Source organism: Urocampus carinirostris, chromosome 3 (assembly GCF_059441175.1).
Source record: "Urocampus carinirostris isolate Australia breed hairy pipefish chromosome 3, RoL_Ucar_1.0, whole genome shotgun sequence".
Lineage (NCBI taxonomy): Eukaryota > Metazoa > Chordata > Actinopteri > Syngnathiformes > Syngnathidae > Urocampus > Urocampus carinirostris.
The window spans coordinates 18,911,896-18,926,067 of record NC_142351.1 but is presented as its reverse complement, the minus strand read 5'-3'; the positions used below and the strand labels follow the sequence as shown (position 1 = coordinate 18,926,067).

The window sequence follows — 14,172 nt, the reverse complement described above, 5'->3', positions numbered from 1 at the left end:
GCCTGGTCGCGACGCAGCCCGCTCCCGTTGGTCTCCCGTTCCCGGAAGAATGGCGCATCGACTCCGCCTCGGCCCCTAGATAGCTGGTCACCTCCCACTGCCTGAGAGCTGCCCCACGTGATCTCCTCCACAAAACTTTTGCACAAAACACAGAGAGTCTAACAGACATAACCCAAATTCAAACTTTCATATTCCTTTAGAACGTAGAATGGATAATAGTATTCACAATGAATGTTACTTTTAGCTTTGTTTCCGAGTCAAATATTCAATGTACAGTATGTTTCCAAAAGATTCTGAACCCATTGTCAAACGTATCAGCGCAGGAGGCACAGGGACCACTAGAGAGCAGTTTTCAGCTAAGCTGCAGGACAGGCAGTATGACTGCCATTTTAGGGTTTTAGTCAAGTCGGGCGGGAAGAACTTGCTTAGCAGAGCAGTATCCACCAAGTTAGGCCTGATCAAACGCCTGAACATAGTAAGTGTCTTTGGTAAAATGGGAACATTGAAGAGAGATCCTGTTAAAATGGTGATGAAAGAAAGAGCCAAGCCCTTCAGTGTACCTTGGAGTGTCTTCATCCCGCTTCTGCCTTAAGTGGAGAAAAAACTGAGACAAATAGAATCACTTAATATCATTGAAAAAGTGACAAAGCCAACACAATGGTGTGCATTCATGGTGCCAGTTATCAAGAAGAATAACAAACCCAGAAAATGTGTCAACAAAGTGAGGCTGCAATGCAAATTAAAGAGGAACTCAAAAAGTTCATATTGCCCACGATGGATGCCCTTCTCCCCAAGCTAGCAGGGAGCAAGGTCTCCCCAGCCTGGACGCTGCCAGTGGCTTCTGGCAAATCCAACTAGAAGAGGACAGTGCCCTATTAAACACATTCCTCACCGTACTAGGTAGATACTGCTTTTAAAGGCTGCTTTTCGTCATCACGTCGGCACCCAGAAATATTCAAGGGAAAGATGACTGAGCTGCTTCAGAGACATGAAGGTGTGGTCATTTACATGGACGACATCCTAGTTTTTGTAGAAACCCTACAGGTGCACAAAAAGAGGCTCAGTCGGGTTAAGGAGACCAAAGAAGAAATATTCCTCAACCTCAACAAAAATAAATCCAACCTATCTCAATCGCAGTTAGACCTTTTATGCCAGGTAGTAAGCAAAGACGGCATTAAGCCCAACCTAGCAAGAGTTGCTGCTATCAGATAGATAAGTTTACCCACAAACGTCACAGAACTCAACATGGTTTGGGGAATGGTAACCTACATAGGCCGCTACCTGACAAACCTGTCCACTTGTCTCCAGCCATAGAATGACCTGCTAGAAGTAGGACAGGGAGTGGGTCTGTGGTCCTCAACAAAACCAAGCATCTGCTGACGTTATATACACGGATCTCATCGGCTACAGCTTTGGCCTACTTCGATCCCCAGAGCAAAACCGTCATCAGTGCGGATGCAAGCAGTTATGGCCTGGGAGGACTACTGATGCTGGAGCATGATGGGATACTGAAGCCAGTGAAATTCTGTTCTCCTACCCTCACTAATGCTGAAAAGTGATATGCACAGATCGATAAGGAATGCCTGAAAGTGTGTGGGCAACAGGACCTTTCTACCAGTACGTATGTGGCCTAGAGTAATACCTGCTCCAAACGTACCAATATCCATTGATCTTATTGATAAACTCTACAATGCTGTCTGGTGTCCAGGGATAGGAACTCATTTAAAATAACTCATATAGTCATTTCGTCACTGCAACATCAACGTACACAGCCAGTGACAAAAAACATTTTTCACCACACCAGAACTACCTTGGCAGACGTTGCTTCTGACTTCTGCGAGTACAAAGACTACCTTGTGATAATCGACTTCTGCTCCAGGTGGTTGGAGATTCTGCCAAAGTAGAACTGCAAAACAGTCATTTCAAGGATTAAAAGAACCTTCAGTTGCTGAGGAGTTCCTTCAGAGGTCAGAATGAACAATGAGCCCTAGTTCTCTGAGGACCAGTTCTAGAAGTTTGCTGCAGAGTTGGGTTTTCAACATTTCACACTCTGACTGTTCCATCCCAGTCCAACAGAATGTCAGAGAGAGAGATTCAATTGGCCAAAGCCATTCTCAGGAACTAAAACCCACTGTTGGAACCTCTGTGTTATCGGTGGACAACAACTGTGCCGAAAAAAAAAAGCCCCGCCAAGGTCATGATGGACCCAAACATGCGTGCGACTTTGCCAACCCTCAGAGAAAACCTAAAACCCGCCTGGTTTGACTTGGAGAACATAGGGACAATTGACCAACATGCCAAGCAAAACTTTGAGAAGTACTACAACCACAGGCACCCAGTGAGGCCTCTTCCACGTCTCACCAGTGGGGATCAAGTTCGTCTCAAGATCGACGGAGAGAAGTCGTGGGCTACAATGGCTTTAGTAAAGCATGACAAAGCAGCACCCGGGTCGTACACAGATTTGACTGGCCGAGGTGGAATGCCCAGACAGAACTGGAGGAATATCTTGCTAGTCAATAAAGAGACCTCAGCAGAGCTGCCAGCAGGGCCGCCAGCGTAGCGCAGCCGCCAAAACCAGCGCACCCTGGTCCGGTGTTCGCAAAACCAACTACTGAAGAGCTGCTCAGCAGCAACCAAACAGCCGGGCCTGTTGTCACCAAATTTGGAAGAGTAGCAAAGCCTATTAAACGCTATTTTAGTTAGATATTAGGGATGGATGGCTTTGGAGGGCAGAATACTCCCTGCCTCCTCTCTCAAGCGGTTGGGGTAGTCTACACACTCCCCTTTGTCAGCTTTTACACTGTTTAATGTTGTTTACAGCTGCTATAATGCATGTTTTATTTTTGTGTTATTGCATTTGTGGTATTGATTTCCAAGTTCAAGAAAGATACTGTTGAAATGCATATGGTTAATTGGACTTGGAATGTTGAACAATGCAGAAGTTATTGATTAAACTTTATTTGACCTATTACCAGGGTTGGGTAGGGTTACTTTAACTTGATTACTTTCAATTACTTTTGGATTACTCCAATACCAAATATGCTAATAAAATACAAAAGAAACTAAATATGAATAAAATGATGACTCACAACACGTGGTAAGCGTTCTCTCCTGGCTTTCATCTCTTTGATCTCCGGCAAAACTAAAATAAAATGCGACAGAAACAAAATGAAAATAAATCCAAACAGCTTGCCAACATCATTTTTGCCGTTCCATGTATTCCGTTACTCCCCAAGCCTGCACAAAATTTAGTCATTTTATTCATATTTAGTTTCTTTTGTCTTTTATTAGCATATTTGGTATTGGAGTCATCCAAAAGTAATTGAAAGTAATGAAGTTAAAGTAACCCTACCCAACCCTGCCTATTACTATCAAAGTAAGTAAGTACTAGTTTTGGATGTATTTTTCGGGTTTTTGCATATTTAAAAAAATGGAGGTTGGGTTTTCCTTGCCCAATGGAAAGGAATGTTTCCTTCTCAGCGCCTTGTTTGATCTGCGCATGCGCGCGCCTGTTGGGTATATCAAAAGGTAAACAAACTAGTTACGATCCGAGAAAATTGCGTTTTTATGTGCATCTAAAATCAGTCCAATGTTTATGAAAACACCACAGAAGAATAAATTGAAATAGCCATCAAAGAAGAAGACCTGGGCGTTATATAGTCACGGTGTTTCCGGATTCCCATGCTAAACAAATGTGTCTCAGTGAGTGACGAAAATCGGCAAACTGACCAATAGAAAGGGATAATTATGAATTGTTGCTGCCTTCGCCATTGGGATTATTTTGTGATGCATTCAAAGGTGTCAAGTCAAGTCAAGTCATTTTTATTTGTATAGCCCTAAATCACGAAGAGTCTCAAAGGGCTTCACAGATTGTTACACTGTATTACACAAACTATTTTCAAGCGACAAGAGGAGTAGGTTATTCGTATGCAATGGAGTAGAAGTGAGGTGTCGAAAATGATTATATCGCATTCCGAAAGCAAGTATCTTTCTGCAAATTCTTGATTACACTGTAACACTTTGTAGTTTCAAGCTTTCTTATTGACCAATGTACAGCTTTATCCAACGTCCATCACGAACGTTTTGACAGGCTTGCAATTTTCTAATGCCATTGTGATCGTAATTTAACAATTGAGCATTGTTTTTCAGGTTGTCAAAAGGGGGGACAGGCACTTGAACGCCTCAAGAAATGAGGCTGCACGGAGTCGGCGCATGCGCACTAAGCCCAGCTGTTATGAAACCAAGCAAGTAGTTCGGGCAGTTTAATCGGTGGCCAGCGATCGCGCTTGTATACCTTCACACACCAAGCGGCTGACTGAACTTCCACCTACGGGTGGGAAGAATGCGCCTATCTTCGGGGCTGACTTAAATATTATATTCAGGGCACTACTCGAAGGTAAGGCGGATGTTTTTCCGGATGAATGTAATTTCTTTTCAGCAGCAAATGCCTTCTACTTTTAGAAACAGCGCCACTGCTTATGTAAGGTGCGCTCCCCTGACCCGGTTTCTTGTATTGGTGCGGATACGTCAAATTGAGTTTATATTATTGTTGATTTATTTTATATTTTAGAAAACGAACCATTGGGCCTTGTATTGACTTCATGACATTCGTTTGTGGTGTAAATTGTGAATGAAATCTGGGCCAGGTTCAAATGCCAAGACGCATGACCTAGTTTCGAGCTGAGGGACATTTCATATGTATGCGTTTACAGTACAGTTCTTTACATAAAATCACGGGGTATGTTCAAAATATATACAAAATATGCCATTGTCAATTTCATATTTACAACCCACTTTGTAATGATCTCTAGATTTTGAGCCATTAATGCTATAACCTAATAAACAACAACTTCAAGGTCCAATTTCTTGCACATCGTTGAAAAGCCATTCTATTCTGTCATTCAAAAAGGTACTAATTTATGGAATGATTTAGATACTTACCTTAATAATGTCCCTGATTTGCATCAATTAAAATAATTATGCACTTTTCTTATCAATATACTAAGGAAGTTTGAGATATCAATAGTTTATTCGGGTATTATATGTTATAGGAGTCACTAGTGATACAATTATAAGTTTCAAATGTCCTTTCCTTGTTTTGTATTTTGTTGTTTTGATTCTGAACATGTTTTCCCTGCTATGACTAAAATTGAATAGGGGTACGCACTTAAAAGCTTTGTTTTCAGCCTACTCTCCTTGGGCACAGTTTTATTAATGTGTTATTGTATTGTACAGCTTTATTTGTGCAAATAGTTTATAGTTTCCTTTTTTTAATTCATGATTGATGTTAAATTTTGTTGTGCCTAAATTAAAAAGTGTCAAACAACAGCTAAAGAAGGTTTATGATGCTTTGAAAAGCTGTACAATCGATAATTGTGTCGCGTCTCAGGCTTCATTCATTAAAATGCTGCACGCCGAGAAACACGTGAAAGAAACAGTATTCGGATGCTGAGGCATTGGTGTTATTTTGCACCTCAACAGACTGTTGCGGTATCAGGTTTCATGCCAAATGATGGGTGAAAACATGAAAAACACCCCTGTAAAAAATAGCCCAAGGGTTGGCATCCCTGAGAAATCCGGCAATGAAAATCAGCATCCCGGAGGAAGTGTGATTAAGATTTTTATTTTATATTTGCCACTTTTATCAAAGAGATGAATAAAACATATCATCAAAAAAATAAAAATCTCTCAAAATACTTACCTAGCCTGTTGCCTACATCGTCTATTTTCTGTTGGGTGGTTTTGTTTTCCTCGTAATAATGACAACTCCTTAAGGCTAGTTACATTACATATGTCAAAAACAATCAAGTAATCTTTTTCTCATTCCCCTTTCAGACAGAAATGGCCCCCAATTCTATCCATTGGTTTCGAAAGGGTCTCCGTCTTCATGACAATCCAGCTCTCAGGGAGGCAGTCCAGGGAGCGGGCACGGTTCGCTGCATCTACTTCTTGGACCCTTGGTTTGCAGGATCCTCTAATGTCGGGGTCAACAGGTGGAGGTAAGCCTTGGTTTCTGTTGTAGAATTAATGCATCCTTGGTACACCATCCAGATGACCCCATAGTCATGTCTGGGAACCAGCAGTAGCACCATGTGTGTTTGATATAACACAATGTCTTGCTGGATACAGGAACATATTGTAGTGTCTTGTATAGTTGACAGAAGAATTGGTCTACAATCACATGTTTGTTAAACGCTAATCATGTTTTGGATGCCTGTGTTGACATCGAAGGGAGTCAAAACCACTGCCAGTGTTGCGTCCATTAACTCAACAACCAAATCTAGTGAAAGCTCATGAAACATTCGTTCGCAAGCACTACACTTGAACAGAAAATTGAGTTGGTTACAATAGACTGGGCATTTTATAAATGCTAATTCAAAAAATATAGGGTTCATTTTTTTCCATGTTATGATCATCTGGCTACTTTTACAAGGGATGCTTATCAATATCTCATCTCATTAGCTGCACCGCTTATCCTCAGTAGGGTCGCGGGGGTGCTGGAGCCCATCCCAGCAATCATCAGGCAGTGGGCAGGGGACACCCTGAACTGGTTGCCAGCCAATCGCAGGCTTATCAATATTGATTGCCTAAATTAAATGAGGACTAGGTCACTTCAATTTAGGTTTTCTTTTCAATTCGATGAAGTTCCGACAATCCGATAGGAATCAATATACATATATTCAAAATAAAAAGTCATACTCGATTACAGTTCTTTTAGGATTTTCTTATTAATTTAGCAAATTTATTACATATCTTCTGTTATGCGACACACAAACAAATGGAGGTGTGATTGATTCCACAAGATGAGACCTCCAACATCCGCCACCTCATCCGAGATGTTACTCGGGTGTTCCGCACGTTATGTATACACAATCTGTGACCTGATGATGTTGCACTGATAGCAAGTCAAATAATTGGCCCCTAAGCAGGAAGTGCACAGGGGTGGTGCTTGTATGTTATAGATGGCATAATTGTGTTTTAGGAAGCAGTAGGGGAAATCAAATAAAGAAGATAAATCATGATACTGAAGGCACTTTAGGGGAAGATTATTTTTTCTTCATGGGGGTCCCTACCAGATTCAGATTCAGATTCAGATTCAGATTCAGATCTACTTTATTGTCATTCTAGTACACGTGTATACAGAACGAAATGTCGATGCATCTGGCCCCCACAGTTTCCTTGAATGTACAGGTATAAATAATGTTGAATTGTATTTTGGCTACGTATAGTATTTTACCATAGTGCCGATGGTACCAGTGTTCCCTCTGAGCTGCGCGCGTGCACAATTGCGCACTGCCCACACATTCTCAGAGCACAAGAAAATCTAGCCAGCGCACAAAAATGAGGCCTCAAAATTACTAATTAAGAAGCGACTTAAGTCAAAGTTACAGTGCATGAAGGTAAAAATACACGGGTTCCCTTGACGTTGTGTCCTAAATGCGGTATTTTGAAGTCGAGTCGAAGTGGAACGAAGTTGAGTAAAGTTAGTAGAGAACTGGCTTCTTCGGCTCAGCTCACTCAAAGGACCTGGCTCTTTCGGGTCCTAAACGGCTCTTCAGGTTGTTTTTGCTTCTTTAATCCCAACATGACCAAATATTATGTAAAATTATGCACAACATGACTTAAAGGAAGGGGGGAATAGAACAAAAAAGAAAAAAATACTAAAATGAAAAAGTAGTGAAAAGCTGAGAAAAAATAAACAAATGGAAGAGAAAAAAAGAAGCCAGAAAAAAAGAAAAGGAAGAAATATAGGACAAAAGTAAATAGAGAACAAAAAGAAAAAAGTTGAAAAAAACACGGAAAAAATAAGAAAAAGTTTGTGTTGCATTCAAATAATTTCCAATTATATCAAGTGAATCTTGTTCCCAACATTGTACTTCCACTAAAAAATGTGATTAAGTACAGTTTTGTATCTTAAAACCGACTAAATAAGCCCCCCAAAATGTTAATATTATGCGACAAAATATATCAGGAAATAAAAAGAAATGGATATCTTGTGAAAGAATTGTAAGAAGAAACGACGTTTGTAGGCCGTACAACCTTTGCAATAGTACATGTGTCAATTCATTCAAAAGAGAAAAATAATTTTGCATTGCCGGAAACTCGGCAAAATGTAACTTGATGTCAAGTTTTGGGCATGTTTGATAATTAATTATCTTGGGATTGCTGTTGCTCACTGTTGTTTCAAGCGTTGCTCACCGACTATGTGTGAACGCTCAGACCCGTGGAAAATTAGAGGGAACGTTGGTCCCTACACACTTTCCACGTGGGGTACGTAGTTCGAGGTGTCCTTCAAATGAAATGAAATGAAATTAAAATGAAATGAAATGATCTGCATTTATATAGCGCTTATCAAGTCAATGACTTCCCAAAGCGCTTTACAATGTGCTCCACATTTCCCAATAGTGGCCTTGCAGCCATGTAAGGCGCTAACCTGCTTATTGGGGGGTATTAGGAGTTCAGTGTCTTACCCAAGGACACTTCGACATGTAACACGGACGAGCCGGGATTCGAACTGGGATCCCTTGATCCCAAGACGAGCACTCTACCTCCTGAGCTACTGCCGCCCCAAACTTTGAAAGTAAATATTTGTATATGTTAACAATGCCCAGCTGAGTTCAAAGAGCCTTCATATATATTTTTTCACCACACCTGACTGCTTTTATCCCACTTTTATCATCGGTGTTCCGGCCACGGAACGCATTATGCTGGAAGAAATGAGACCTGGCGAGGTGGGTGGGAGAAGTGTTATTTCATGCGCGTGCCCAAAGTTTGCTGTTTTTCTAAGATAAAAATGGGGAAAGTAAGAAAATGACTGTTTCTAATACAAACCAAATGTCTACCCAAACCCCCCAAAAGATGAAAAAGAACAATTTACTCGATCGCATCTTTGAGAGACTCATGCACCATACAAGCAGTTTGACAGATGCTGTAATTGTGATTTCAGCCAGAAGATGGCCTCAGCAAGTAAAATATTTTAGAGTAACAGACACTAGCTTTAACTATCTCATGACATGCCAGGTGGCACTATCAAACAACATATGAGATCCTTAACCTCCTTTTAGCTATGGAAGATTCCACATAAATTTCATTTGAGCACAGCTTTTGTAGTCACCCTCAAGCTTTCAACTTGTTCCAACAGTTTTTGCAAGCATTACAAAACTTTTGATTCTTACGTTTTGATAAATGCTAAATTTTACGGATGGTTCCATTAACCACTAGGGTTGTAGGGGCACCGTTTTCTTTGGTGTGCCTTTCTTGTGTCCCGTTTCATCTGGAGGGATGAAAGCATGACCAACTTGGGTTCCCAGGTGCTTAACCTGTTTGGGTGTTTGGGCATTTGTGTTGGCCAACCTAATTTTTTTTGTGATTTTTGCTACTTCTTTTTTATTTTATTTTGTTTTTGTGTATGTGATTGTCTTGCTGTCGGTCACCCCTCTTGAGGGATATGACCAGGGTAGATAGTATATAGATAGTGCCTTTGGCAAGTACAGCCTGGTGGCTCCCATCCCGCTCCCAGTTAATAGATATGTATTTAAAAAATATCAGCCACTTTTAGCTTTATAATTGATGTTCAAAAAGTCAAATCAAAATTATTTGTATAGCCCTTAATCACAAAAAGTGTCAAAGGGCTGGACAGACCACTATTACATTAGGGTTAGTGACACACATTTGAATTCTTAGTTTCAATGTCGTCATGTGATATGTCAATTGCTGGGTTTAACAATTGATTGCTTGTTACGTTCTTCTGTGAAAACACATGTGTTTTATAAGACACATTGTAATCCGTGTTCTAATTAGAACACAACACATTATATTACAATGTCAAATTTGGTTTCAAACAATGTGCTGTTGCTCAGCTTGCTTTATCATTACTACCCATAGCCCGCAGTGCAATGATCCTAAATAATCATCAACTATTTTTATATTCTATGAATTATTTACTTTACTTTGGAATTAGAAATTCTGTTCATTTCAATGCCTCCACACATTTAAAAATTTTGATCCACCTCCTATATAGTAGACCGATTGTTTTGAGTCAAAATACCGGTACTTATTTTTATATTTGAATGAAACAAGTATGCATTTAATGTTTTTATTTAACTTATATATATATATACATATTGTATAGTACTGTATACATTTGTTGATGTTTTTTTTTACCTGCTATTAAAGAATCTTAAGTATGAAGATGCAAAGTTCATAGTTGGAAATTATTAGTTTTATACTTTTGGGGTCAACACACTAAATCCAAACTCAATTTGTGTTTTCTACAATATCTACAAAAATAATTCCCATAAAACAAGCTAAAATCTTATCGTTTCACAGGTATGTGTCCATTTCACAAAGACTGACAAGTACCAACAATGATAGAGAACAGCATGAGGATCCTTTCATTTTCATTCATTTTCCCATTTCTTCTCACACATTTGTAACTTTTCAACAATTCTTCCTCAATTGTACAACTACATATACCAAATTTTCAGATAGCCTTAATTAAATCCATCCCATGTCCAAGTATGTGTGTATTTTTTTTAAATTTGGATATAACCTACTAATACTGCAGTAACATGACAGAATGCAGAAGCAACAGATCATTATAAGATATTTACTTTTCGTCTCTCGTATGAGTGAGTAAACAGATGTAGGTTTGTGTGCCAGGCAGTGGTGCTCAACTTGAGAGCGGTTACATGATCGTGACCTACTTGTGGCGAGTCGCTCTCTATGCTAACTGGAAAACGCTGCTGGCGGAAGTGTGCTCGCTCAACTCTCTCTGTTATCCGCCGAAATATGCCGTGTGTGAATTCATTTACAGGTAACTGCTACTGTTTTCCCGGCAGTGAATTCCTTTGAGTCTTCACAATGTATCATATGGATTTAAAAAACATGTTTAGATGTGAAATATAATATAACTTTGTTATTTAATGTATTAATGTAAGTTATGTGTCAATGTTGTGAAGAGTAAGGTGATGAAGTGTTCACGTGATGGAGTGGGCATGGCGTTTTGGGTGATCTGATGAGAGTGATGAACAACAAGAGTATGAGTATGGATGTTAAGAGGGGACTGTATGAGAGTGTGATTGTGCCGACTGTGTTGTATGGTGCAGAGACTTGGAGCCTGAATGCAGATTTAAGAAGGAAATTGAATGTTTTTGAGATGAAGTGTTTGAGGAGTATGTTAGGAGTGACAAGATTGGATAGATTGAGAAATGAAACTGTGAGAGACAAAACTAGAGTAGTAGTGGAACTGAGCAAGCAAGTGGATAAGAGAGTACTCGGTTGGTTTGGACACATGGAGAGGATGGATGAGGAGCGAATGTTAAAGAGGATCTACAGAGCAGAAGTCAATGGAAGGAGACCAAGAAGAAGGCCGCGATTGACGTGGATGGATGGTGTAATAAGTACACTGCAGGAAAGAGGTCTAAATATAATGGAAGCTAGAGCTCTTGTTGGTGATAGGAAGGAGTGGAGAGGTGTTGTGAAAGGATAGAGGGATTGTGGACGCGTTCTTAAAGATGGGCTGGGCACCCGTATGATGCGGCAAGGGTAAACCAGTGAAAGCTGTCGGGGCCTGCTGTTGAACAAAAGAGTGTGTTGTGTCACCCTGACCCGAGTGACATGGCCGCTTTCTGGTGTCCCATTTCATCTGGAGGGACGAAAGCATGACCAACTTAGGTGCCGAGGTGCCTAACTTGTTTGGGTGTTTGGGCATTTGGGTTGGCCATGGTCCAAAAAGTTTTGTGTGTGTTTTTTTTTCTTTTTTTTTTTCCCTTTTATTTTCTTTGTTATTGTATGTGTTTGTCTTTCTGTCGGTCACCCCTCTTGAGGGATATGACCAAGGTAGATGGTTAGATAGGTTTAATGTATTTAGATGAACTGCAATGTTCTATAAGAGTAGTAGTTTAGTGTAGTACTGGAAAAAAGCACTGTGCTCTCAAAGATCAGATACTGATATAGAACTGAATCAATTTCTTGCATTTCTCTGTTGTTGTTTTGTTGCAAAACAGTCTCAATCTATTAAAAAAAACAATCACTCCCATGCACCCAATTGTGGTAACATTCGATTTATTATACAGTTTTTAGGAAACAAAATTTATAACAGAACAAAATCAGGAGCTTGAGAATATCGACTAAAGCGGGATTCAGAAACCAGTGACTGGAGTCGGATGTGGCTCTTTGGCTCTTCTCCATCCGGGCACCGGTGCTGTGGAATGCTCTTCCCCCTGAGATCCGATCTGCAACCTCAGTGGAAATGTTTAAATCTAAACTTAAAACTCACTTCTACTCCATAGCATATGAATAACCTACTCTTCTCGTCGGCTGAAAAATAGTCTGTGTAATATAGTGTAATAATCTGTGAAGCCCTTTGAGACTCTTCGTGATTTAGGGCTATACAAATAAAAATGACTTGACTTGACTCTTTGACGCTCCCTAGTATGTTTGATAATAGAAAATGATATTGTTTCGGTGGGAGGGCACACATGACACAAAACGTCTTAACATTTTTCCAATGAAATGGGTTATTGATGGCTTCCGACCCAAACCATCCACCTTAAAATAAGTCAATTTAAATGAGACCCCTATAACAACATGATATTTGAAAATAATGTTTGGAACAATGTGTTGGTTGACTAAATCTAAGCATTCTTGGAGAGTATCAATTTAACAATTTAGTAAAAAATGACCTTTAATAGACAATACCTACCAGTTCATTTGATAATAGGTTTACAAGTTGTTGTACCTCTAAAGATGACGAGCGGCTTGTCATCCAAACCTCGCTAAGATGTTACCAACTTGTCCCCCAGCTTGTTAATGATGTTTTAAGGCAAAGTATTTCAGTTTTGAAATTGTATGTGTGTGTGTGGATTCAACAAGAATGAGGTTACTAGGTTAGAGGATCATTTTTCGGTCTGATGGAAATAGGGTACTGTATTTGCACCAGCAGATGTAGGACAGAACAGTTATATAAGGTCTGAGTTTAGGTGATGCGGTTAAAATACTCACAGAGGTGTGTGGGCACGTGTACTCACACACAAACGCACAAATAATAAAAACGTGTGGGGAGTTTCTCTTATGGCACAATGCATTAGAGATTTTTCTGGAGAATTCCCCAGCAAGATTTGTGACTTTCACAATCACAAAATCCCGAGTGGTCGCTCCCACAGGCAGGACACACGCATAGTCTAATGCGATGATGCAATTTGTTTGCTTTGTTATTTTATTGTTTGCCGTTGAAATGCTCTCAAAAGATTTGGCGGACTAGTTTGAGTGAATTGCTAGTTAGAATAGTCGCCACCAAGCCTGAGCTACTTTGTTAAAAAATATTTTAAAGAATAATGTTGTAAAGGTATTCGTCTGGAATCTCTGGTTCATGATAGACATTTAAAACCCTTTGATTTGGACTTGAGTTCAGAAAACAGTGTGACAACCCTAATGTCAAGTGTTTGGGAGGAAGGATTGTCAGGGGGACGTGTCAACAATGTCTGGTTAACTACAAAACCACTCAATTTAACCTATGTCCATTTAAGCTTTGCTAATAATATCATCAGTTTTTCTCGTTTGTTATTTATAAGCAGGGTTTGAAATGAGCACCTGATTCACCACTGACAACTCAGGCTCTGTCAATTGTTGTTGTCAATAAGTTAAGTTGTAATCTGTAAATTGGATGCTAAACAAAATAATGAAAAAATAAATACATAATTTGTGTTAAAACTTTATCTCTTACCTGTTGCTACCGCAATCGCAGGTCTTGCACAGCTAATTCTAATGCCTCTATAGTTCAATAATGAGGTTGTTGGTGTTGGTGCTATAGTTGCTAAAGCCAGATGCTAGTATCACTAATCCAACTGTTAGTATCAATGTTGTAGTCACTGATAATACCAGTCATTGCCTGTGTCGCAGCTGCTAGAATTAGAAGGCTCATTCCTAATGGTAGAGCAAAATACCGTTTGATTCAACTCGAACTTCGTTAGGCAGCATTTTACTATTGTTTCGTAATAAAGGTAGTGAATCATTAAAATAAATTAATAACATAAGTAGCAAATAATTACAGATATTGTTAAATACATTCATAAAAGTCTAAAACAATACTGAGTAATATTAAATATACAGATAGTTGATGTGTATTTAAAAGGGGTCAGGGACAAGCTGACGGACATTGAGAAAATGCCC

At 39.6% G+C, this 14,172-nt stretch overlaps 1 protein-coding gene across 1 annotated transcript in view; it reads left to right on the top strand.

The window, feature by feature from the left end:
* Positions 1 to 4,226: 4,226 nt before the first annotated feature.
* The window catches only part of LOC148369006 (cryptochrome-1-like), a 29,582-nt gene continuing 19,636 nt past the window's right edge, over positions 4,227 to 14,172 (top strand). Inside the window, exons 1-2 of the mRNA XM_088330931.1 lie at positions 4,227 to 4,396; positions 5,836 to 5,999. Of these exons, the coding sequence (XP_088187057.1) occupies positions 5,842 to 5,999 (158 nt within the window). The 5' untranslated portion in view covers positions 4,227 to 4,396; positions 5,836 to 5,841. The remainder of the gene's footprint in view (positions 4,397 to 5,835; positions 6,000 to 14,172) is intronic.